A 25602-nucleotide genomic window follows, 5' to 3' on the forward strand; every position below is an offset into this window, starting at 1 on the left:
CTATCTGGGAGGCTGAGATTAGGAAGATTGCAGTTCAAGGCCAGGCTGGGCAAATAGTTTGAGAGACTCCATCTCTAAAATAACTAGAACAAAAATGGAGTGGAGGTGTGGCTCAAGTGGTAGAGTGCCTGCTTTGCAACTACAAAGTCCTGAGTTCAAACCCCAGTCCCACCAAAAAAAAAAAAAAAGAATAAAGATTCTTGCACATGGAAATATAAGTGACACATACATACACATGTAATAGTCCTTACCCATAATAGTTGCAAAACACACATTACACAAAACTAAGCTGTTAGTATAATTTATTCATATGCTTGCATAGGATTTGTTATACCAACAATAGCAAAAAAATACAAGTGCTCCCTAAAAATTTGCACTTAATTTTAGGATAATACTTAGTAACAAAAATAGGTTAAGGAAATTAACATCATTTAAATAAGACAAGTACAAGGATTTAAAATGTTCTTATTAGCAGATCCACACGAGTGTAGGGGAGAAGGTGCTACCATTAGCATATCAGGGCTCGGATGGAATTGGTTGTGTTTTAGGGGGCTCAATTCTCTGATTCTCTCGGCTGTGGTTCAGATTCTTTACTTCCGGGGATCTTTGGTTATGCTTGCCTTTTTGTTTCTCCCAACTCTTACTTCACAAATTCCCTAGCAGGAAAGATTTCTAACACTGAAAATTCAGTTTTTCTGTAGGAATGCTCTTGAATCTACGACAGTTGCAAATTCCTGGATTCAAAAGACTTTGGTTACAGGTTTTAAATTTGGAACGGTGCTTGCTTGTTTTCCTGAGAAAAGAAAGAAGCAACTTCTCCTTAAAGTATTTATAGGTTTACATATGGCCCTTCTTCTGTTCATCTATTCAACAAACTGCATATTGTACACTGAAACATGAAAAAGTCCTTTCCTTCCTTCCTTCCTTCCTTCCTTCCTTCCTTCCTTCCTTCCTTCTTTCATTCCTTCCCTCCTCCTGGGTTCTTCTTCCTTCTTCCTCTCTCTTTCTCTCTCAATCGCTCTCCCCCCTCCACCCTACCCCATTTTGTTTTGAGACAGAGTGTTTCTATGTAGCTCAGACTGGCCTCAAACTACCAGCCTTCTGCCTCTGCTTCCCAAGCACTGGGATTACATGTTTGCACAACGTCCAGCAGGAAAATACCTTTAGGACTTTAATGTTTTACTTTTCCAACCTCCAGAATACTAAAGTGAAATGGATTGAAGTGGAAGTCAGCATAACTTTGCACTTCCTTCTTCAGCACGTTTGGCCATAGAACCGATACAGAAATCACAACTTTTAAATTAAAAAAAAAGGAAAACTGGAGAATTCCTTTCTGGTATTTCTTTCTGGTGGTGCCAGTACCATTTGTTTCTTAGAGACAATATTGTGAATGTGCAGAAAACAATGAGTTTTTTTTCAAAAAGAAATTCAACAACTTCTAAAAATAGTAACTTTGAGCAATGTGACTTTAAGTGCCAGTCCTTATCAGACAATCTTGAGTTAATGAAAAATGTGACTTTAAATGGTTCTGGAGGCTGATGATGATTCTATGTATTGATTGCATTTGTAAGGTCAACATAGGGATTAAAGTCAAAATAACTATGCTGAGTATTTAAAAAATATGTAAATTTTCTTTAATGTCCATGAACTGGTTAAGCTAGGAACTTTTCTTATCTCACTGTAAACAAATCTTTTCTCATAAGAAAAAGTAATACACCCTACCTAAAAAAAAGCCATTGCAATTTCCAAGAAAAGTGGCAATGCAGACTAATTTTGAGAGAAAAAAATCCCTTTCTTCTTCCTGCAGCTCTGCCTGCCAGAGAAAGCCCAGTCATCTCCCCCATAAGAGAACATTGCACACACACACACACACACACACACACACACACACACAAAAGCGTGTGCTAGACAGCAAGGAGGCCATTCTGATGGGGGACCAGCCCTGTGGTCACCCTACACCTCTGCCATGTTGACCATAGCGTCAATGTGTAACCTACATTGATTTTTAAAAGACAAACAGCACATCTGAGATTTCTGGATTGACTGTTTTTGTGACTGTGCATTTCATAAGGCTTAGTTGGTTTACAGAGCTTAATTTTTAATACTGTTAACATCTTCTGGCCAACTAACCATCAAGAATATCAATAAATATCAGCATGAGTCTGCTTTCATTTCCTCTTGCTGTTGGAGTATTTTGGCTTTATAAATACATTACAGTCTTAGCGCCATTCCCTAATGGGGTCTAAAATTCTATACCAGAGCACATCACCTGGATGTGGCTTTCATATGCTTGAGAATATTCCTGGAGTCAAAAAGAAAATAGGAAATGAGCAAAAGAAAAGATTGCTGGTAGTTAGTATGAAAGTTTGAAGAAAAACAGCTGCTGAGTTCCTGAAGTCAACTGGAGCTGTAGTTTGAAATGACCTGTGACCATGGCTGTGGATGGAGCTGCTCTTACAGAGGGCTTTCATCCATTCTTTTCTTGGTGTGGAGGTAGAAGATGCGATTCTCCTCAGGATAAGTGACTTTGCTGAGGGGCACCCTGTAGATGTTGGAGTTTTTCGTGGTCAGCAATAGGAACAGTAGTGTAGCCAAACAGAAAGGCCAGGTACAAGATGGCAATTGGACCTGGGGAAGAACAGACAAGTCACGTATAATTTGAAACCCATTTGGAATCTAGTGTGCACAGCGCATTTTGAACTTTCACCTATGGAGGATGAGTTACTGGGGGCATTCCTCCGACTCTGCTTATCCTCAGAGTCCCAGTCTAAGATCTCAGAGTATTTAGCAGTTGAAATATTTTCATCCGTTCTTTACAGTGGTCAGTATGTCTCTATTTTGTATCTTTCCCCCTCCTCATACATTCAGATTTTCTACATTGGATGTGCAAGGGTGACACTTGGCACCCAGAGATGACACTTAGAAAATTGCTGATGATAGCCAAGTTATGGAAACAGCCAAGATGCCCCAGCACTGACGAATGGATTAAGAAAATGTGGTATCTATACACAATGGAATTTTATGCAGCCATGAAGAAGAACGAAATGTTATCATTCGCTGGTAAATGGATGGAATTGGAGAACATCATTCTGAGTGAGGTTAGCCTGGCTCAAAAGACCAAAAATCGTATGTTCTCCCTCATATGTGGACATTAGATCAAGGGCAAACACAACAATGGGATTCGACTTTGAGCACATGATAAAAGCGAGAGCACACAAGGGACGGGTGAGGATAGGTAAGACACCTAAAAAATTAGCTAGCATTTGTTGCCCTTAACGCAGAGAAACTAAAGCAGATACCTTAAAGCAACTGAGGCCAATAGGAAAAGGGGAACAGGTACTAGAGAAAAGGTTAGATCAAAAAGAATTAACCTAGAAGGTAACACCCACGCACAGGAAATCAATGTGAGTCAATGCCCTGTATAGCTATCCTTATCTCAACCAGCAAAAACCCTTGTTCCTTCCTATTATTGCTTATACTCTCTCTACAACAAAATTAGAAATAAGGGCAAAATAGTTTCTGCTGGGTATTGAGAGGGAGGGGGCGGAGTGGGTGGTAAGGGAGGGGGTGGGGGCAGGGGGGAGAAATGAACCAAGCCTTGTATGCACATATGAATAATAAAAGAAAAAAAAATTGCTGATGGCTCCTGACCACTTATCAAGTCCCCAAGGCGTTCTGTAATTAGTCAATCTTATGGTGTTCTGACCGATCTTGACTTGTTCCCAGTCTAGGTATTGAACTCTGTTTACTTCACTTCTTCTCATTTTGTTTACTTGACCTCAAGGGTAGGTCCTTCTTCTGTACTGTCTGTGGCAGCACACAAAATCTTGAGCCTACCCTATTGACTTACTCTGGTCCTGTGCATGCACTCCATGGGGTATGATAGAATATAGGGGTACTCAAACCTGATTGCACATTAGAATCATCTGGATGAGTTACAACAAAAGCTTAACAAGATCCACTCTTCTCAGCAAAGCAAGGGACAAGACCCAAGGATCTATTTTTCAAAATGTCTCTAGCCAACTCTATTGTGCAAATTGTTCAATTCTGTCCCATGGACTGATGCTATGCATTTTCTTTCTTAGTATGTGAAGGACTCTGCAATGCTCTGATGTATTCCCCTTGGCTCCCCACTACAAAGGTGCTGTATTTCCCTAAGGACTTTCCCAAACAAAATTTCTATGAGCTGCTGTCTTGACCCATTAGGAGCATGAACTGAGTTATTACAACTGGCCCTGCATCATTTGCAATGGTGGGCGAGGAAGAGAAAAAAGTTTAGGCATTGCGAAGTGGAGGGTCCTGGACCAATCCAGGGGTTATTGGGTTCCCTGGGGGAGGGGCAGGAGATCAAAGGACAGAGAACAATACTGCAAAGGAAGGAGAAATTTAATGGCTATGATTTTGCCTATTAATAATTTAGTCCGGACCTGGGGCTGAGAAGTCTTATAGATTATTGGAGATTTTATAAACACAAGACATCTTTATTGACTAGATCTAAAATACCAGCTTCTGGGTCTTTTAGTCAATTACCCTTTCCTCCCTTTCCTGATCTCAACTACTATGTAGTCTGGGCTTTGGGTTTAAGTAAAAGGTGTTCTTTTAAAATGGAATAATTATTTAATGGCACAGAAAAACAACATGCTATGAAAGAAGCTGACTGGAAGGAGTAGGTAGAAGATGACTTCATTTTTTATAAAAAAACTAAAAAATATACACATGCATACAGAAACCCAGAATACCATATAAAAACATCAAAACGATTATTTCTTCTAGTGATTATTCTTTCCCTTTTTTTTTGTATTTTTGAAGCACAATTGTTTCTGAAACAAACAACCAATAAAGGAATGGTAGTGAACAGGGACAGTTAGCAAATGCCAGGAGATAGGCAGCCAAGGTCTGAAACCCCAAAGAGGTCCAGCCAGGATCCACAGTGGATAAGCCTACAGGTAGAACATTTTTCTTTTGCTATGTATCTAACTGTTTCCTCTGTATTTGATGTTCTCTGTGCAATTACATCTAATGGGACTCTAAATATTAACTGGAGTGATAGCAAAACAATGCTAGCAACTTTGGTCTTGAACTGTTACAAAATGTAGCTATTTTGCAGCTATGTACTATATAAAACATACTAGAAATCAAGTGCTCCTACATCAAAGTAAAAGACACTCTAAAGTCAACTTCTTGACACTCAGTGTTAGACTATGAACTTGCTAATATGTTATCAAGTTATTGATAAAAGTATTGATAAAGTTATTCCTTAAACCAAGCAATCTAGTATTTGTAATAAGCCTGGTGATTGCAGTTTGTACTCAAGTTTACTGTGATGTTAAAAGGTGAGAGGGGCCAGAGAGCCCAGCAGAAGGGGGAGAGTTGGTGACCATGGTCACCAACTGGATACTGCCCAGGTGGCCTTTGGGAGGGTTTTCATCACTGACAGCTGATCAATCATGTTGATGATAAATGGAATCAAACTTACCCAAGCCATTAGGTGTGTCATGCTGGCTCCAAAGTAGGCAGTGAACAGGGCTACAAAAAAGTAGGGGAAGGACAATACTTGTTAATGTATTTTTTCTTTTTGAGGCAAGGTCTTGCTATATAGCCCAGGCTGGCCTTGAGCTCTTGATGCTTTTGCCTCAGCAAAAGTGCCAAGATTACAGGCATGTACCACAGTTCCTGAGTATAGATGAATTTTTTTTTGGTGGGACTAGGGTTTCAACTTAGGGTTTTGTACTTGCAAAGCAGTCACTCTACAACTTGAGCCACATTTCCAGTTCATTTTTCTCTGGTTATTGTGGAGGTATGTGTGTGTGTGGAGGGGGTGGGTCTCATGAGCTATTTGCCTGGGTTATTTTCAAACCAAGGTCCTCTTGATCTTGGCCTCCCAAGTAGTTAGGATTAGATGAATTTGTAATCATAGAAAAGACTGCCTTGCAATGTCAATCCCCTGGAATGTACACTTCTACTTCCCAACACCCCGGTTACCTGTATAAGTATAGAGACAGTAGCTCTGTGTACAAATCCTGCCTCCATTGCTTAAGAGCTCTTTGACTGTACTCTAAGCCTCAGTTTGCTCACTTGCACAATGGAAGTGATTATCTCTCTCCCAGAGCTGGTATGAACATGAATGGAAATGCTGCTTACATTTAGCACATGGTAAGTGATCAATAAAGTAGTTTTGTGGTACAGTGTTGTTGTTATAGCTAATATTTAAAGGAAAAGCCTTCCATGACAAAACACTCCTCCTCTTCCTTTATCCAAGCATAGTTGAACTTAAATGAAATTATAGATGTATCTGGAGATAGCCTGGTTTCCATATAGTCTCATTGTACCTAGGATTCTCACATTGATGGTTAGAATTTATAGCTACAAAAACTACAGCATATAAAAATAAGAAGGTAACATCTCTTTGATCAGCAGAAACTGAATATAAAGATTCCTCCTCATGATAACATTTTTTCCAAATACCATTAAAGTTGGCATACAGGTCAATGAATAAACATCCAATATTTTTATTTACTTTAAGCAAACAAATTGTGGACTGGGTAATTTGAGTATAGATGTGATTTCTCATGTAAAACAATAGAATAAAGATTTCAACTAGCTAATAACATCAATTACTCAGTTTTGGTTGAAGAGGAGGCCCAGGGAAGCCCCTAGGTTTTGCAGGAGCAGTCTGAGAATGACCTTTCTATAAATGACCACACAGTCACCCTGTGCCAGTGTGCCACTGAGGCACACTGTCAGACACATTCACCAAAAACATCACACTAACTATCTTGGGACATAGGATGTGGCAGGAAATGGCAGGAGGGCCTCTGTGATCATCATTTACTTTACTGTAGACTTATTCTTTTATCAATATTTTGCCTTTTTCCTGGTGTTTCAATAGTATAATGAATTCTTTCATATCTGAGTTGTCTCATGCTAGTGGGAAGTGCTGGTTTCAAATCCCAGCTCTGCCATTTTATATGTTGTACAGCAAATCAACGAGTTCCTCGGTGTGATTTTGCCATCTGGAACTCAAAGATCTGCTTAAGAGAGAAGTAATGAGTCTCAAATGAAAGTGGCTATTTCTGCAAACAGCAACTATGAACTCATCCCTTTCACCATGGGATTGGGACACCACTCTGAACAGAAGGGTGCTAATGGCTAGGGTTGAAAGGATTTCCATTTTTTATTTCATTCATTTTTAAGATCTACCTCATTCATTCAACTATTCCCTGGCTCTCTGCTAAGTGCCAGCCACACTCTGCCCTGCTCTCCTGTGTACCAGTCCCACCACTACACTTCCCTGAGCTCACAAGACCTTTTGCCACTTCTCTTCTTTAAATGCCCATTGCACTTCTAAGACACTTTTGGCTTTCTTCTATTTCATTCTGTTATGCTGTTTTGGAGTGATCTCCAAGTCTAAGTTGCTCTTCTCTCCACAGTGAGAGTGTCAGACTATTAAAAGGTGGATGACTCTCTGAGCAGGACTGGGGAATCCTTACATCAGAGGAGAACTTCTGCACAGGATGGTTGATGTGAGGTACTTCCCTGACAGCATGCTTGAAAGGAGATAAAGAGAAAAGGCCCTTGAACCTCACTGGTAGACTGTCTTTATGGACAATGTCCCTTCCAATGGACTGTCATGCATGAGTCCTACTGTGATAATCTAGCCATTGAAAAGAGATACAAAATGTGTTCACAGTTTCCACTGATAACAAAACAGATCAGGACATTTCTTGGCCATTCAGGCTCTGATCTAGAGGCTGGGAAGGTAGCTCTGCCAGGTACCATCAGAGTTTCCTAAGCCGTCTTCCTGATAGACATTTGGAATGAATAAATAAAGTCAATGTCTGTTACTTATTTACCTTAGCAGACAAGGTTGGCCTTTTGTTTGTCAGTGTTGGGGTGATATGGACAAGTAGAAACTTGCTGTGGTATTTTACATGGGAGACTTGCTGTGCAGGAGGAACTGGAGGTCTGTCTCAAAAATTCATGTGCAGAGATTACAAAGTCTGGTAGGACCCAGAGGGACAGAAAGGGTGCTCTTCCACGCTGTTGGCAGCATTGGAAATGGATAGGGCCCTTTGGGTTATGAATTTGGCATCCATGGAAATTAAAATTGGCATTCCATTTGAGACACCAATTAGGATACATGTTACAGAATACTTGTGCAAAGGGCATAAGAATATTTGTGCCAAAAATGTCCCTTGCAGCAGTGTTTGAAATGGCTCCAAAGTAGAAGTCATGTAATTTTTCTTAACAAAAGGGTGATTATCTTATGAGGTAGCTGCAGAGGGGCTATCTCTACTGCCTCAAACAGTAGGGCTTGGCACCCTGCGAGGTACAACCCCTTCTCCTGACTCAGAGAGGTGAGTTCACTCTGGCTTCCACTCCCCACTCAGAGACTCGCCATCCAAACAGCTGCTATTCCTAGGGAAACAAGCTCTCAAGGCAAGGCAAGGGGACCCAAGGTGGGCAAATGCTGTGAAAGAAAGACACAAACGGAACAACGTCCAGCTGATGAAGCTTAATTAATAAGCTTCACTTCTTGAGTGAAGAACTCACAATGATCAGCACAATGGATAGAGCCAAAGAAACATAGGCTGATTACCTAAACTGAAGTTCTTGGGAAGGGGAAACAAAATGGAAACTATTAAGAAAGAGTAAAACTGATAAAAAGTCTGTATACAAGTATTGTATTCAAATCAGAAGAATCCCAGGAAGAGAAGGAACAATAAATGGAGAAAAAAGATTTGAAAAATTAAAACAGCTAATATCCCAAATTAAAGGAAGACGAGGGCTCACACTCAAAAGACTTGAGTACTTTAAAGCACAGAAAAGGAACGAGGGCTTGAGGCATGGCCCTAGCGATAGAGCACCTGCCTATTCAAATCCCAGTGTCATCAAGAGAAAAAAAAAGAAGAAGAAAAAGAAAGAAAGGAAGAAAAAGAAAAAGAACAAACCTACATCTAGATAGACAACAGGAAAAAAATAACTCATGTGCACAGAGAAAATTTGGAGGGCTGGCAGAGTGGCTCCAGCAGTACGAGTGCCTGCCTGGCAAGTGTGAGGCCCTGAGTTCAATCCCAGTAGTGCCAAAAAGAAAATTCTGAGAAAACTAAAATTGCCTATAACAAGAATTAGAGTCTTCTCAGATATCTTAATAACAATTTTTGTTATAAGACAACAATAGTCTTTGAAGACAATTTTCAAAGCATTGAGAGAAAAAAGTTAAATCTAAGGCTTTTCAGTTAGCTAAACTAAAATTTAAATAAAGGCAAAATGAAGATGTTTTTAGGCATACAGGGTCTTAGAAGGCCTCCCCCATAAAATCTTCTCTCAAGAAGTAATCCAGCAAGAAGACACTTAAGTACAGGGGGACAGTACAAGCTATGGGTGGACAGGAATAAGTACACAATGTAGTAAAGTTTATAGTTTTCTAAAGAAGGAAGTATAAAAATACATACCCTTGACAAATTCAAAGTGAAAAATCCTACACAATTATCAACATGGTTTCAGTAGCTGTTAGGAGATAGACCTCTCAGAGAAGGTAAAAGAAGCTAAGATATCATTTATATTTGAGGGGAGCAAAAAGGTATTTGTAAACTTAAAAAACTGAAAGAGAATAATAAACAAACTTGATTCTTAGTAAGTTATGCAAAGCCACCAGAAAAAAACTTTTTCCAAACCCTTAAATAGTGCAAAGTGCTAAAGACTAACTTATGCTTCAGGTGCTTTATTAATTTAATCCTCAGAACAGTTTTGTGAGGCAGGTACGTAACTCCCATGTTTTTCAAATGGGAAACCTAGCACAGAAAGGTTAAGTAGTTTGCTTAAGTTTACAAAGCACAGCTGAGATTTATTCCAGATAGTCTGGTACCAGGGTCTAGGCTCTTTATTTTTGTTGTTGTTGTTTTTTGAGGCAGGGTCTTGCTAGGCTGGCCTCAAACTCACAATCCTCCTACCTCAGTCTCCTAAGTGCTAGGATGACAGGCACGAGGCACTACATTGGGTCTTATATTCAAAGATGGGTTATGTGTGGTAGACAGAAAAATGGCCCCCAAAGATGTCTGCAGCCTAATCCCCAAAACCTGTGATTATATTATTTCATGTGACAAAAGGGACTTTTCAACTGTGAATAAGTTAAAGATCTTAAAATGGGAAGATTATCAAGGGCCATGTGACTGGACCCAAAGTAATCACAAGAGTTTGTATAAAAAGGAAGTAAAAAGTTGTGCCAAGGGAGTAGGATGAAGTATTTTTGCTTTTTACCTTATGTTTTTTATGCTGATTGAACTCGTCCAGTAAGACTGTACTATTTCCATAATAAAGAAAACAACAAAGATAGTCCTACTTTGGGGGAACACATCTGCAAATGTGTTTGGCTTTATCCCTCTCCATAGCCTTCCAAAAGCTCATCAACCTCTCCTGTGACCACAACAGTTTCTGCTTGACCTTGAAGGCTGAGCTCAGGCTGTCCCCATACTGGCCTGCACTACCCTTTTCACTAAACAGAACTCCTCTCACTGGTGGAGTGGCTCAAGTGGTAGAGTGCCTGCCTAGCAAACATGAGGCCATGAATTCAAACTCCAGTACCACCCAAAAATATAAAAATAAAATAATAGCAGAACTCCTCTCATGTTTTAGGACTTCAGAAAATCCACCCTTTTCAGGTAGCACTTCTGATCATTCCAACTCTAACCTTCTCCCAGAGGATCCCGTCCTATAAACGTCTCCCTCAGTCTCCTTCCATTACTGAGCTGGCCTCTGCCTTCCACTCTAACGCTGTCCGTGCTCAGAAACCACATGGGACCTAAGACTGCAAAGCCCCTCAACGCTCTTCAGCACTATATAGGTTGTATCATGAATGCTGGATCCATCGAATGCATTACTGCCTATACAGAAAAATAAAGGTGTGTACTCCAAATAAAGGTTTGAAAGCAATCTCAGAATAAAGCTGGAAGGCTAGAGGATGAGCACTTGCTTGCTCAGGTGGCCATAGACTATGCCTTGACTCCTTTACCCGAGCTTGTGAACAAATATAGACGGCAAGCAAAAAAATTGTGACAGAGTTATCAGCTGGGTAATGGCAAAGAAACAGACAAAATGACATCTAAATGACCACACACAGCAACCCCAATTCTGGTAGTCTTGCTACAGTGTAAGTCAAAACTGAATGGGCCTTCCAAACCCTTGGTCTTATCTCACTTCCTGCCAGGGCAGGAATTCCACTCTAAATCCCACCTGACACGTAGTCCACCATTTTAATGACTACTTAGATATCTGAGATTGAAGTGTCTGGTGATTACTCTCTCAACAACAAAATTAGAAATAAGGGCAAAATAGTTTCTGCTGGGTATTGGGGGGGCAGAGGGAGGGGGCGGACTGGGTGGTAAGGGAGGGGGTGGGGGCAGGGGGGAGAAATGAACCAAGCCTTGTATGCACATATGAATAAAAAAAAAAAAGAAGTGTCTGGTGATAAGATTAGAAATAATTTGTCCACATTCCACTATCGCTTTACCTTTTTGTCCCCAAGAGGGTGTCACTCCCTCTACTCTAGAACATTAAGTGCTTAAAATAATTCACCAGAGGCAATGGGTGAATATCTTCCCTTTATAATCAACTTGAGGAATCCACTAGCTCTTCAGATCTAAATCTCTTGAGGTTTGCTTTAACCTAAGGGGTTGCCAACAGGGAAGCAGCCTAGAGTAATGGGAGTAATTCTGGAGGTTGTTGGTGACGGTCACTTCCGGGTTTGGATTTACTACTAGAAAATCCAGTCAAGATGTCCTGTATCACTTCCCTAACCTCCTTCGCCTCAGGACCTCAACAGAAAAGTGAGAAAGATGGACTGGAGGTCTCCCGGATCCCTCTAGCTCTGTAGGTGGGTCTGGTTAGAATGCTGGGGATCATAAAGGATTAATAAATCAGGCCAGCAGTATTAACCTGACTGGAGAACTTGTTAGAGAAGCAAATTCCTCCCTCCACCTCTAACACTGTCTTGAACTGAGCATGAGGTCCAGTGATCAGTTTTAACAAGCGTTCCAGGTGGTTCTGATGCAGGCTCCATTTGAGAACAGCTGGATTAATGTGATTCTCAAAGGGTCACATGAAATCTTATTGGGTTCATCAAGAAACAGTGCGCTATACTTAGCTTGAGTTATTTTTTTTTAGTTTTTTGGGGGGAGTGGTCCAAAATATAAAGAAGACAGAACAAATTAAGTGTCTATCCCCCAAAATATACATAATATAGAATGGTTCAAAGGACTGAATGGGTTCCCATCTTCATGATAACCAGGAAGGTAGGCAAAGGTGACTTTAATGCTCTTAGAGAGGGGACCATCACTTGCCCTGCTCACACACTTAGCTAGCAGGTAAATTCAAACCAGGATTCCAGCTTTAATTTCTCATGTAGACCTTTTTTTTTTTTAAACTGCTTATCCTTGATTTTGATCCCATTGTCATGACAAATCTACCCCAATTCCATGCATGGAATACTCACCACAAGCGAGAGCTAGGAGGTGGGCTTGCCAGGTGAGCGCTACAAACATCCCTCCAATCGCAATGCAGGCCAGAGAACTGTTGAAACCCCAGAGTCCAGAGTAGATGTCCTTAAATGGAGATGCAAGACTGAGTCCTGTTGGGTAAGGCAGGAGTGATCAGAGCTTTGGACAAAAGACAGGATGCTCCAAAATGTGTCTGGGGTGAGGTTGTGGGGTCAGTGGAAGTATCCTAAGAGCTCCCATTGACCCCTAGAAGCAGAGACTTCAAGAAAGGTCTGGAGCACAGAAGATGCCAGAGACTCTACATGGGATGGAGGAGGTGCTCAGTAATTGGTAATGAATCTTATGCTTACCTGCTATTACTCCCAGCAATGAGCCAATGGCGGCATGTAGGCACATGAGTGGGGAGGACAGCAGGATGGCACACAGAAAAATGGCCCCTGTCCATGGGCTATCACAGCCATATATCTGGCTGACCCCCACTGGCAGGGACTTCAATAGCTGCAAAAGCAAGTACAACATGAGACTGCTGCTGGGTATGGTAGAGCACTCCTGTAATCCTAGCACATGAGAGGTTAAGGCAGTTCAAGTCTAGCCTGGTATACATATTGAGCCTTGTCTCAAAAAACCAAAAATGGCTACTAAGCCAACTGAACAGAAACCCACAGGACGTTCACAAATACATATAATATAATTTTAGATACTTTATCTTTCAAAAATCAGTGTTTTTATAATTCTCTTTAATACAGAAAAACCTGTGCCCCTCTTCAGCTTTATTCCCAGGTATAACAGCTCTTCCTAAGTGCACACTGAGCATGTCTTTGCCAAACTTCCTGTACTCAATGACTCTTCCATTTGCCTGACCCTTGGCCTTGGTCACTGTGAGGCTCCCACTGTGGTGTCACTGCCCCTGGCTATGAGGACTTGTCATGCCTTCCACTGAAGATGGCAGGGACTACAGATCTTACTCCTTTTGCTTCTTACTGCCCATCAGTGCTGACAGCAATTACTCAATGGGCCCCATGTCCACTACGAATACAACTAATGTGCAATTTGACTGCTTGTACTTAAGCCAGAGACCCAAAGCTGGGTTATCTCAATCACAATTTAGAAGCAATTATAGGCAACTTTGTAAATCAGAACCATATTTACCCTTCAGATACTAACTACAACATGTATTAACTCATTTTTATTTATCTTCTTAAATGTTTGTATTAGTATACAATAGTTATACAGGGGATTTCATTGTGACATTTACCTATACACATATATTGTACTCTGGCTTGGTTCATCCTCTCCACTAATCTCCCTCTTCTCCAACTGCCCTACATGTATTAATTTAAACCAAGATATCTTCAGCTTGTTCTAGTTATTAACACTTGAGGTGTTAACACTTTAGGAGTGACCTCAAAACACAAAAATACACAAATACAAAAATACATGCAAACCAACAAAGCTGTCTTCTGTATTTGGCATTGCACATTTTTAAGAAAAAAAAAAAGGAGGAGCTTTGACCAAACAGTCATTTTTAAAAAGTCTTTTAGGCCTTAAAGCTTTGGAGAAGACAAGAATGGCAAGACAAAGCAGAAAGGCCACTGGAGAGCTGAGTATTTAGAAGGCTGTCATACCTATGGGTAATTAACCAAAAGGACACGGGTACCTTCCAGAGGCAGAGGAATGTGAGAAAATAGCATATCTTACCTCCAGGGCATTGAGTTCAGACCAGGTGATATTGGGAATGGAGGTAACAGGTGTGACGAGTTTGCTTGGGAAGAACGGATTGTAATGTCCCGTGGCCAAAAGGTACATTGACAGTGCCATGTTGAAAGGAAGAGTGAAGACAGGGAGGTCCCACTTGCTGAGCACGGAGCTCAGTGCACTTGAGAAAATTGGGCTGAAAAGAAACAGAAAAATCTGAGTGTGCTGACAAGGCGTGTTGACCAAGCGCATGGCTACATCATGGAGGCGCTTTGCTTCATCTGTAAACTCTGGTGTTGCTCAGAGTGAGTTATGTATAAAGAATTTGAAAACATTTTTGAAGGACCTGATAAAATATCGACATAGTTAAGGTGCTCTGTAGCACTGTTTGTGTGCCCCTTCCTCCCCTACCAGAAGTAACCACGATTCTGAATTTGGTATATATGGTTTCCCATGTCTTTCATATACATATTTAATTCTGTAAAAGAGATTATTGTTCAAGGAAGGATGCAGGTGATGTGTGTTGGAAGAAAAGGATCTTACAGTCAGTGGGTAGAGTTTATATCCTTGAGATGTTGATAAACTCTGTGACTAGGCAAGACACTGTTCTCATTTCCTAGTCTGCAAACTAAACGGTCCCTGGGCCCCTTGTGTTGCTCTCACTTGCTGACCCAATCACTAATCCATCATTTTAAGATTAGAACAGATTTCCTGGGTTGTGGGAGGTGTGGTGAACTTTCTCTGCCTATGATTCTTGCCTTTGAGCCTGTTCTTCAGAGCAGGTCCCAAGTTACCTCCTGGGGATGATGTTGACAAGTCCTCCAAACACCTGTGTGGATGCAACTAAGGTGGGAGCCCTCCAGCAGACACTGTCTATAGTGGACCATATTTTTCACTTGTGTGCATATTAGTATTTTATATTCTAAATATGACATTGAAAGATGAAAATGCTGGCTTCTAGAAAAAGGATTTAAGATGATATTAACACAGAAATTAGTTTGAAGGATTCAGGTTTTTTTAAAGGGATTGAATTCCATTAAAAAATAAATTGGGAGCTAGAGTATGGCTCACTGGTAGAAGTGGTTGCCTAGTAAGTCCAAAGACGGGTAAGAAGAGTTCATTAATGCATGGTGGTTCTTAAAGTGGGGTCCTGGACTAGCTACTTCAGCATTACCCAGGAACTTATCAGAAATACAAATTCTCAGGCCCCACCCCAAACAGACTGAATGAGAAACTCTGGGGAAGGAGATTAACCAGTTGTATTTTAGTAAGTCCTTGAGGTGATTCTCATAGTGTTCAAGTTGGAGAACCACTGGCGTGGGGAGTGGATATCAACTTTGGGTAGACTTTAGAATCACCTGGGGAAATTTTAAAACGTCAGCATCTAGGCAACACATGTTGCCAGAACAATTCCATCAGAATCTTGATGGGATGAGTGTGGGTGAGGTGTAGGGCTGGGCCACATGCATCAGTGTGTTGAATGTGCAGTTGGGGCTGAGAACCTCTGGATAGAGGGAAGGTGTTGGTGGACACACAACATTAAGGCCAAATAACTGGTTGCAAAGAAATAGACACCTTTTAATATTGGTTGTTGCTGTGTCTTGTAGGAATACCTTGACTCACGTTGAATCATATTTTTAAAAATATCTTTTAAAGCTGTGACAAAATCCACATAACATAAAATTTGCCATTTATCTATTTTAAGTGTTATTTTAAGTTATTTTAAGTGTTATTTTCAATAACACTCAATACATTGCTATTGTTGTACAACTGCCATTCAGACACTTTTCATCTTACCAAACTGAAACTTGTACTCATTAAATGCTAACTCCTCATTCTCCCCTCCCTCCATAATTTTTTTAAAAGGCATTTTGAAAACGAGGTACAACTTACCATGTCATGGACATGACAGATACAGGAAATAACAGCCACCAGAAATAATCGCCCTTGTCTGAGAAGACAGCTATGAGAATTCCCACCAGGGTGGCATTGTAGCCCTGGAGCCCAGCTGCTATCGCTGACCTGTGGGCAAGAGACACAGTGCAGACATTATGCAGGTGAACTTGATTTCCAGATTACACTCATATTAGCAAACACAATTATATTTAGACATGTGATTCAAAGCCTATTAAGCATATTATGAATATCAATAAAAAATGAAGTAAGACATACATAGATAAAACTACAAATGGGCACATAAAACAATGCCCTCCCTCCACAGGTGTCACAGCCAAGAACAGAGGTCTACAGCACCTGAGAAAGGAGAGGGAAACCAGGAAGGCAACCGACTCCTCTTTCCTTAGCCTTTTCTGCAGAAAGTTCTTATTATTTATTTTAAATCATTAAGGGCCTCTGACACAAAGAGAGCTTTCAGCATATGAAACAGTTTCCTAAGTCTGATTCCTTGGTGAAAGATGTAAGATTCCTGAAATGGAAATTCTCTCTTACAGTGTCCTTAAAGGCACTTAGCATACATTGCTAAGTTGTCCCAACTTAGCATACATTTTCATGTTGTCTCTAAATACACATTTTAATGTTACTGCAAAGGAAAAGAATTACTTTCTTTTACTTGGCAAAGTACCCCCATTTAATTACGTGCATGTGTAGCACCTGACTTTTTCTTGAAGCCCCTCTTTGCTCGTTATTTATCCTCAGATCTAAAAATTGTCTTATGAGTAAGTCTGTTCTTTGGCCATAACAGTCCTGATTTCATAATTGGGAACTAGAAAACCTGAGAAAGAAATGGGATTATTTCTGTAGAATAAGCCTCCAGGCCAACAAGCCAGCCCCACCTCCCCCAGGACCTTGAGACTTGGCAATGTCTGGTATTATGAAGGGCACAGGGACAATTTCCCAAGTGCTCAGTACTCAAGGCCATGTTTGTGGGAGCACCAGGAGGGGGAAAAGATGGTGAAGTGAGTGGGTGAGGTTGAAGGCAGGACGCGAGTAGAGGGGCTGCAGCCAGTGAGCTACATTGCAGGAATCACTGGCATGGGCTGGGGTAAGAGCTTCTTGGCCTTTTCTAATGGTACCAGTGCAACAGACAAGATGATGTTACATACGTTCATTGTGGTGAAGACATGAGAGGTGGGACTCCAAAGATCTTTGTCTCCCTTAAATAATCCTTTAGGGAACATGGGAGGTAATGCAATCTCCCATGCATAACCGAGAAATTGGGACTGCCCATGATGATGGTGGAGAGCAGTACAAAGGCTTGTCTTCCCAACAACTGGCATGCACTTGGTCAGTGGAAAACGAATGGCAACATCCACAAGCTGTGGAATGCCAGAGTTAAAGCCCCGGGAAGACATACAGTCACTTGAATCAGAATTGCCGTTTCAGTATGGTCTTTTAGGACCCAGGAAAGTAAAAGAGATCTGAAAACTAACACATCTGAATAATACCTGCCAAGGATATGGGATTGATCATGTTTTATTGAAGCAGAACAGTGAAGGACTATTTGGTATAGCATAATCCCAGAACAATCCTAGAATTTGTGGTTATTCATCACTCCAGGAGCCAAGCTGACTTTTGCATTGTCTATGAAGAATGAGTCTGATAAATAATGAACACAAGACATAAAGGGTTTATTAAGTCATTAAGACTTTTCATGAGCTCATGCTTTTTTGCCCAAAGTGCTGATACATAATTTTATCAATCATTATAGAAGATCTCATTAGAACCTCTCCAGTGATTACTTGCAGCCTAGTTCTGGTTACCACGCACATCTATGAGAATTTGGCATTATTTAGCCTGGCCACTTAGTCAGGATGAGACTATAAATGATTCTGTGGCCTCTGACTAAAGGCAAATAGAGTCCTATGGAATAAAGGTTGTTTCTCTTGGGCAGGGTGTGGCTGATCACTGCTGCCCTGGCTGGCAGGCTAGTGTTTCAGAAAGGGAGCGAACTGGCATAGAGGAGTGTGCCTACCTGTCCTGGCTGAGCAAGAGGGCCATCAGAGTAGAGACTATGGTTCCCACACAGCCATTAAGAGCCCACCAGGGGTTCTGTATCAGAAGTCCCATTAGAATCAGGATCCCACTGATGGGGTTGCTGACGAATACCACTTGGGATATGCCCCGCAGAATCCAGTCTATGAACTGGAGCACCACAGGTTTGTCTGCAAAAGATGAGGTAAGCAGAGCTAAGGAAGTGACAAGATGAACAATGCTCCTGTCCAACTCCATCAGGACCCACCCTGAACAAAATCATCAGAATCCCCTGGAGGTGAAACTCAGTTTTGATATTCCTTGAAGCTTCTTCGCTTTGAACCTTCTGTCCTAAAGAACCCCAGTTCCCTGAAATCATCTATACTGCCCCTATAAGCTTCAGAAAGCACTTAATGCATTTTTTTCCACCATACTCAGAGGTACAGTCTGTTAAGCCAAAAGAATGAACTGCCAAAGGTAAAATTTTTAGTTTTATTTGTTTTATTTTAGTAGTACTGAGGATTAAACCCAAGACCTCAAGCAAGCTAGGCAAGTGCTCTACTACTAGGGTCAAAATCCCTGCCCTTTTATTTGTATTTGATTTAAAAATAGGATCTTGTTAACTTTGCCTGGCCTGGCCTTGAACTCTTGGTTCTCCTGCTTCCACCTCCCAACTAGCTGAGCAAACCTTTTTTTTGTCGGTACTGGGGTTTGAACTCTGGGCTTCATATTTGTTAGGTAGTCACTCTACCACTTGAGCCACATCTCCACCCTAAAATTCAGTATTCATTCTTAAATACTGAAATCTCAGGATGGAGCCAGACATTTTCCTCTACTGTGAAAAGAACCCTGCCCTAACCACAATTCCCATGAATAAAATGAGGTTTGCAAATCAGAAGATAAAAAGTAGAAAAATGGAGCGTAATGATTGTGGAATATAACCAAAGGTATCAGTAGAAGTACCACAAACCATTTCCCCAAAGCTACTTCTCCCATTTCTCCAAGGAATGGGTACATAAATACCTTTAAGCCAGTTGGCAAATTCTCTCATGTCACCGGTGACATAGCCAAGCACCTTGGGGATGCACCTTCTTTCTCGACCTGATGAAACCTGGTTTTCACCTAGGTCTAATTTAACCATAGTGGGAATGTCCTCCATGGCAGTTGTCTCTTCCTCTGGCTCCTTGAAGGAAGGACAGAATTCATGAATATCCCTAATACAGAACTCTCCAGGTTGTTCAGTTTAGGGTCTGGGTACAGTCATCACAGAAGATGTATTTAAAGACATTCATCTGGGCCATGATGTCTCATGGGACCAAGAAAGAAACATTTCTCTCCTGAAATGTTGTTATGGGATTATTACCCAAACCCAAATCCCACACTACCTTCATTTTCAATGTCTTTAATGGCACCATGAGAAGGTTCTGGTCAATAAAATAAGGTTCACTTTCTAGTTCAGCAACCATTTATTGAACCCCTAATACCTGCACTCAAGGAGCTTGGTCTACTTGAGAAGAAAGAAAGACAGTTAATGTAAACATAGCAAGTTAAATAATAATATAAAGAGCTAAAATTAAGTGCTTGACGCTCCCTAATGTAGACTGGTCAGTTTTTTTTGTAAGACAAACAATCTTTTTAAATTAAAATTTTATTTTACAAAATCCCTGCTTAAAGATTCTAAAAGGGAAAAAATTAAAGCAGTTTGTATGTGTCAACACAGCCTAAGAACCTCTTATGCTCCCTCCCCATGTCCAAGATTGGTTAAATTTGTCCTTCCATCCTGCAATTGTCTCAGATATTCTTTACTTTTGGAGTTTGTTATTTAAATGTGTAAAGACAGGCAAGAAAAATGTTTCACAAAGGTATTGAAACTGGGAAAGGCTGAGTTGGACAACACTGTTAAAAAACAGAGAGTTGAATGTTTATACCGTGCAATCTATGGATTGCATGGTGTAAAAATGTATAGGGCATAATTATAGTAATTTTGCTTTGGGAAAATGTGAATGATACGACCATAAGTTGTGTCCTGTATTTATCTCTCATGACGAGTATGTGATAGGAGAGCACCAACGTCACTGGAATATGGTACCCTGTAGACAAAAATGACTGTTTCATAATGTTGATGGTAGATACAATAGAATACCAGTGACATAATCTCAGAGGTAGGTAGTAGGTGAAAGACAATGACCAAACCAAACCACTTGAGTGTGCAAGAAAAGCCCAGAGCATAGCCAGGTCAGCGGAAGCAGGGAAATCCCAAAGACATTAGACCCTGGAAGGTATAAATATAGAGTGTTGAAGCCATAGCCACAGAAGACATGACCAAGGAAATGCCCAAAGCCCACGCAGATCAACCAGTCTGTCCCTCCTGTGAGTCTGTCCCTCCTGTGGTGAAGATGTGATCATAGAGTTCTCATGGCTACTTTTGGCCCAATCACAGTTCTGCCATATCCAACATATAGCTGTTAACAGATAATAAAGTTGTCTTTATTTTTAAGCATCCCAACTCTAAATTTGGCTTCTATTAAGCCCAGTACAGAAATCAACATTGGTAACTGATTTATTACTGAGTAACAAATATACTTTAGTCATATTATTCCACTGCCCAACTAATCATCCTGCTTTTTAAACAATGGTAAGCCATTTCTCATTCCCCAAACTGGGAGCTATTTATATGATATATTCTACACCAATGTCATTCTATTTTGGCAAAACCATGTTGGACACTTCCAATGAATAATTTTTTAAATAGGAGGCAGGATTTGAGACAGGGCCCAGCTATGTAGCCCAGTTGGCCTCAAATTCACAATCCTTCTGTCTGTGCCTCCCAAGTCCTGGGATTACAGGTGTGGACCACCACACATGGCCCAATGAATCTTTGCATTAAGAATTTCTTATATTGAAAACTGCTGGAGGCTAGCAATCCAAACAGTCCATATGGTGCTCAGCTGGCTCTATAGTTAGGTGTGAGACAGAGTAAGAATTTGTGAAAAACTGCCTTTTCTTTCACAATCTAAGTGATGGCAATCACTTATTTTCAGATATCTCCCTCTTTAAATCTCATAACTGAAAATGTTGCACAGTAAGCCTGTTCCTCAGTGACAGTGACCCATTTTCAAAGCAATACCCAGTCCTGAGAGGGATGGGCTTTAGCCCTGACCACGACAAGAAGCTCAAAGATAGTACTGCCCTGAGTTTCTGTAGCTGAATGTATGAGGTCCTGAAAGTGGCAGCCTCACAGGAAAATGTAAAAGTGGCATTTTCCATCAATTGCAGAAACAAATTCCAGAATAAACAAATTCATGCCTTCAGAATTTCCAGCATTTATTTATTTGAGAGAGTTTCAAATACTCCATCACCTTAGAGATCTTAGAGATACGGATTCAAAGCTGTATAATGTAACTGGCCGGACATGACTGAGAACCTGAATGACCTGAGTTCCCTGCTGAGCCACTAAACTATTTTTGTCCAAATCCACAGCCCAACCTAGAGCAGGCTTATTGTGATTTGTGTCTCTGATGCCTACATGTTGGGATGCAGTAGGGAACATTATGTCCTAGGGACAGGCTTCTCCAGCCTTGAGCAGCCAGTCGCTGAATTCCAGAGACCTTAGGAACCTTTTGTTCTGAATGAATCCTTCTGGAGCCCTGACACCTACTCTAGAACTCAGGCAGGAGAAATGGTTAGGAAAAATCAAGAAGTTAAAGTTGAAGTTCACTTTCATGCTAGGATATTTGCATTTCCTACTGAAACTTTAAGAATCTACACACACTACGTGATATACAAGGCTCTGAAGACGGACAGATAATCCCTACCAAAAGGTCCATTACATTTCAATTGACAAGAGGACAATAAAGTAAAAGGAACTCTAATAGCAGCAGGAGAAACATCAAACTGCAGTCTACATTTTCCTAGCTTTTCCAAGGCTGCCCAAACTCCCTAAACCAAAGGTTCAGCCTCTAAGCCTAGGGAGTGCCATGCAACTTTCTGGGGGCATGATGCCTGCGTTTCTGGCTCTGGCCACAGCCCCACACTCAGCAGAACTTGCTGATCTCCCATGTCCCAGTGCTGCTCAGAAAAGACATGCCAAAGCCTGGAGCAGGCTCCCAGGTTCACCCAGACAGAGGCTGCCAGAAGGAAGCGTACCTGTTCTTGCCACCCGTGGACCAGGGCCAAGCTTAGCCGTTTGAAGCCTCCTTGCACTGCCTCACCAGCTTTATTTCCAAAAGGGTCCATCCAAAGAGGACCATGCCGAGCGTCACCAGTTCCACCAAGCAAAGACTGTCCATTCATCCTTCTTTTTTCTCCATACATGACAAAGGGCAAAAAGATGTAAATCAGCAGGACGAGTCCTGGCCCTGAGGAGCACAGGAAAGGTCCGATGGGAACAGGGGGCAGTCCAGTGGGCTCTTGGTGAGGGAATATGGGTCCTGCCCCAACCTTTAATGCAGAAGGCTAACTTGCCCATCAGTAAAGAGCTTGCAGTGGGAGAGAGAATAGAAAAGAGCTGACTACAGAAATGCAGTATTCGTTTATTTTGCTAGAAAAGGTGGTCAATCAGAACCGAATACAGATTTGGTTCTGCTGCTTTTGTTTCTCCACTGGCAGGAAGAGGGACCATCTGAAGCCTGCTCCTGAGGGAGAGGGTGGTCCTCAGGCTCTGAAACATTTCATGCAAATTGTTAGGGCTCCATGTTGGGAACCAACACTGAGGCAAGTTGTAGCTTTGTTCTTTATCAATTGGGAGAAAGAGAAGGTGTGGCGTGGGCTCTAGTTTCTGTAATATGATGCTATCCACACTTTAATTTCATTCTAAAAGACTGGTAAATGGCATTTTTCTTGTGTCTGTATAAAACTTAAATATTGATTGTCACTTTGCTAATAATAAACAATTCTTAGTTGAATTCAACAAGCGTGGTAAGTTTTAATAACTTTTTCCTTCCTTCCTTCCTTCCTTCCATTTTCTCCAAGAATATCATTCTTTCTTCAGAAGTTCCAGAATGGTTACATGTGTGATATTTCTTTATTTATCTCCTTTTCATTTTTTAAAAATTTTTACTTTTTTCTATTAGCTTGGTCTGAAATCTGAAAACTTTTACTGGGGTGACTCAAAAAATCTGCAATCATGAAAAATATTTTTGACATGTCTTAGGAAAAATTTGTGTTTGTTTATGTCTGTGGTAAGCTAGCTGGCTAGTTATGTACCAAACTGATGTGTCTGAGGGTTGCATTTTGAGCATTTTTGTTTGATAAAGAACATTAGGAGGACAGGGAATAAGAAAGAGTAACAGAGAGATGAATTTAGCCAAAGTATATTATATGTGTCTGGAATACCACAGTAAAATCCCTTTGTACAATTCATATATGCCAATTAAAATAGAGGAAAAAAGAACAACATTACCAAAACTAATGGCAGGGATATCATCATATATTGGGTTTTTAAAAAAAGAAAGCAGAATAAAAGAAAAAAGGAAAGGAAGAGTCAGGTTCTCTCAGTATAGATGCCTCCCCATCTCCCTGCTCTGTGCCTTTCGTCTCCTACCACTGAAATCACATCCTTGAGTTCAACAGCAGTATTTTCTTTGAGCCAAGAGAGAAAAATTTGAGAGCTAGCAGGAAGTGAGAGACCACATAGTTCAAACCTTCATTTTCTAGAAGAGAAAACAGGTTCAGAGGGGCCTATCCAAGTTCACCCAGTAAGCAGCAGGCAGAGTGAGTCTTCTGCAGTGGGTGAGCCTGGCCTGTTCGTTGTAAAACAGCCTGGGACCAGGCACCTCAGTGTCACCCAGGATTCTATCCAAGGCAACAAGGGAGCAGCTTCTGAATGGTGGGGCCTGCAGTGGGTACCAGAGCCCAGTGATGAAGTGGATGCAGCAGGCTGTTCACGGGCACCTTGAAATAACGCTGGGCTTGGAACTCAACAAAGAAAGGGCTCTGCTAGCTCCAACTTCACCCTATATCTTTCCAGGAGCAGAAACTCTCTTAAACATCTCCCCATCCCTCCCAAAGTGATGCTTTTTCTCCTGCACACTAACTCAGCTATAATGAGACTGAAGTTAACATCCCAGGAATATTCTGGAAGCTGCACCTGGTAAGCTTTCTGGCAGGAGTTGGAAAATTTTTTCATAGCTGAAATCACTAGTGAAACGAGGCAGTACCCAGCATTCTAACTCAAGCAACATCAAGATTTCAGGTCAACTGACATTCCTTGTTTCATTATATCAAATGAAACTCCCTATTTGTCAGCATATGTTAGAAATTTATACAATTGAAGAGACTGAAAGTCTTCAATTTTCCATGCCTCAGGTAGCACTTCAAAAATAATATAAAGTTTTGGATCTGGATTTAGAAGAAAGCATTTAAGCATTGATGCTCTATCATAATAAAACGACTTACAGCATTGATATTTATTTGATATTTACTATAATCTTTATTTTAGGTAGTTTCTGATTATAATGGCAAGAAGTGCTCAGCTCTCTTTAAAACTGTAATCAGAAACAAAGAAAACACTGTCAGGTGTTCCAGCCTCCTGATTAAAAACTTCCCTCCTCTGAAGCTACCTCTCCTAGGAGGAAAGTGGGGCTGCAGGAAGCTGCCAAATTCGTGGCTTTGTTTGCGACTGATGGGTTCTCCTGATGGGCACACAAGCATGCACCCTTCAGCTTGACAGCACACGCCAGAACCCATAAATCCATACTTGGGAAGGAACATTTCTGGCACCCCACTTTTTTTCTTTTGAGTCATATAAATCCCTGCCTCCAACTTTAGTTATTTCAAGAGCACAACCTGAAACTCCTAATAGGGTTAAGTCAGGGTTATTCTGCACCTTAGATGAATTCTTGTGGAAAACGCGCTTCTGTGTCAGCTCAGGGTTCCCCTTTGCTTCAGAAATCACCAATAAAGACACTGCTTTTAAACTTCTAGGAAAAGACCTGTGGCTTTGGTGCATTGCTTCCTAGTCTACCAAAACACTGACTTCACTGCTTCTATTCAAGTTTTGATAATTGGAGATTTATTTCTCTATTAAAAAAATAAAGTAGTAGGAGAGAGCGGAGGGTAAGAGAGGGCAGAAGGAAAGGTAGACATGATCAAGGCATGACAGATGCATGAATATAAACGTCGCAGTGAAACCCATTGATTTGGACAATTAATATGTGTTAATAATAAGAACAATACAAAGCAAGCATAGAATCTGGAATCAAACACATCTGAGTTCAAATCACCATTCTGCCACTAAAAAAGTATGAGAAAGAGCAAAATTTAAAGAGGACGCAGAAGACAAGTCCCAACAATGAACAGTTAGCAATTAGTAGAAGTGAGGAGAGTACTTACCCGCCCGGTGGCTTCCTAGTGGCAGAAGGCAACGGCTGATAAAGACCTGCCAGACTCCACTGGAGGGGAGAGTGCAGCAGGGAGGTGGTGCTGGAGAGAAGCACCTCACCCTTTTATACCAGAGCCCTGCTTTGCATGTCTGTGCACTGGC

General features: G+C 41.1%; 1 protein-coding gene across 4 annotated transcripts; it reads right to left on the reverse strand.

Moving 5' to 3' along the window:
* Positions 1-285: 285 nt before the first annotated feature.
* On the reverse strand, positions 286-25602 carry Slc14a1 (solute carrier family 14 member 1 (Kidd blood group)). Of its 4 annotated transcripts, none has more exons than XM_074069895.1 (10): positions 25452-25567; positions 22266-22416; positions 19143-19302; positions 18121-18310; positions 16083-16211; positions 14193-14385; positions 12845-12992; positions 12491-12625; positions 5477-5526; positions 286-2628 (listed from the first exon to the last, which is right to left on the reverse strand). In XM_074069895.1, the coding sequence occupies exons 2-10, from the start codon at positions 22410-22412 to the stop codon at positions 2455-2457; spliced, it is 1326 nt and encodes a 441-aa protein (XP_073925996.1). In that variant the 5' UTR covers positions 22413-22416; positions 25452-25567; the 3' UTR covers positions 286-2454. The 4 variants fall into 4 exon arrangements, with proteins under 4 accessions (XP_073925996.1, XP_073925995.1, XP_073925994.1 ...); XM_074069894.1 differs by having other exon boundaries at positions 22266-22423; positions 25452-25546; XM_074069893.1 differs by having other exon boundaries at positions 22266-22477; positions 25452-25546.

Source organism: Castor canadensis, chromosome 4, assembly GCF_047511655.1.
Source record: "Castor canadensis chromosome 4, mCasCan1.hap1v2, whole genome shotgun sequence".
Taxonomy (NCBI): Eukaryota; Metazoa; Chordata; class Mammalia; order Rodentia; family Castoridae; genus Castor; species Castor canadensis.

Coding starts and splice junctions, on each gene's coding strand:
- Slc14a1 (XM_074069893.1), bottom strand. CDS start 22,433: ATGTATGGAGAAAAAAGAAGGATGAATGGACAGTCTTTGCTTGGTGGA. Junction 12,626..12,844: donor ATTGCTGGGAGTAATAGCAG/GTAAGCATAAGA, acceptor CTTACCCAACAG/GACTCAGTCTTGCATCTCCA. Junction 2,629..5,476: donor TGACACACCTAATGGCTTGG/GTAAGTTTGATT, acceptor GTTCTTCCCCAG/GTCCAATTGCCATCTTGTAC.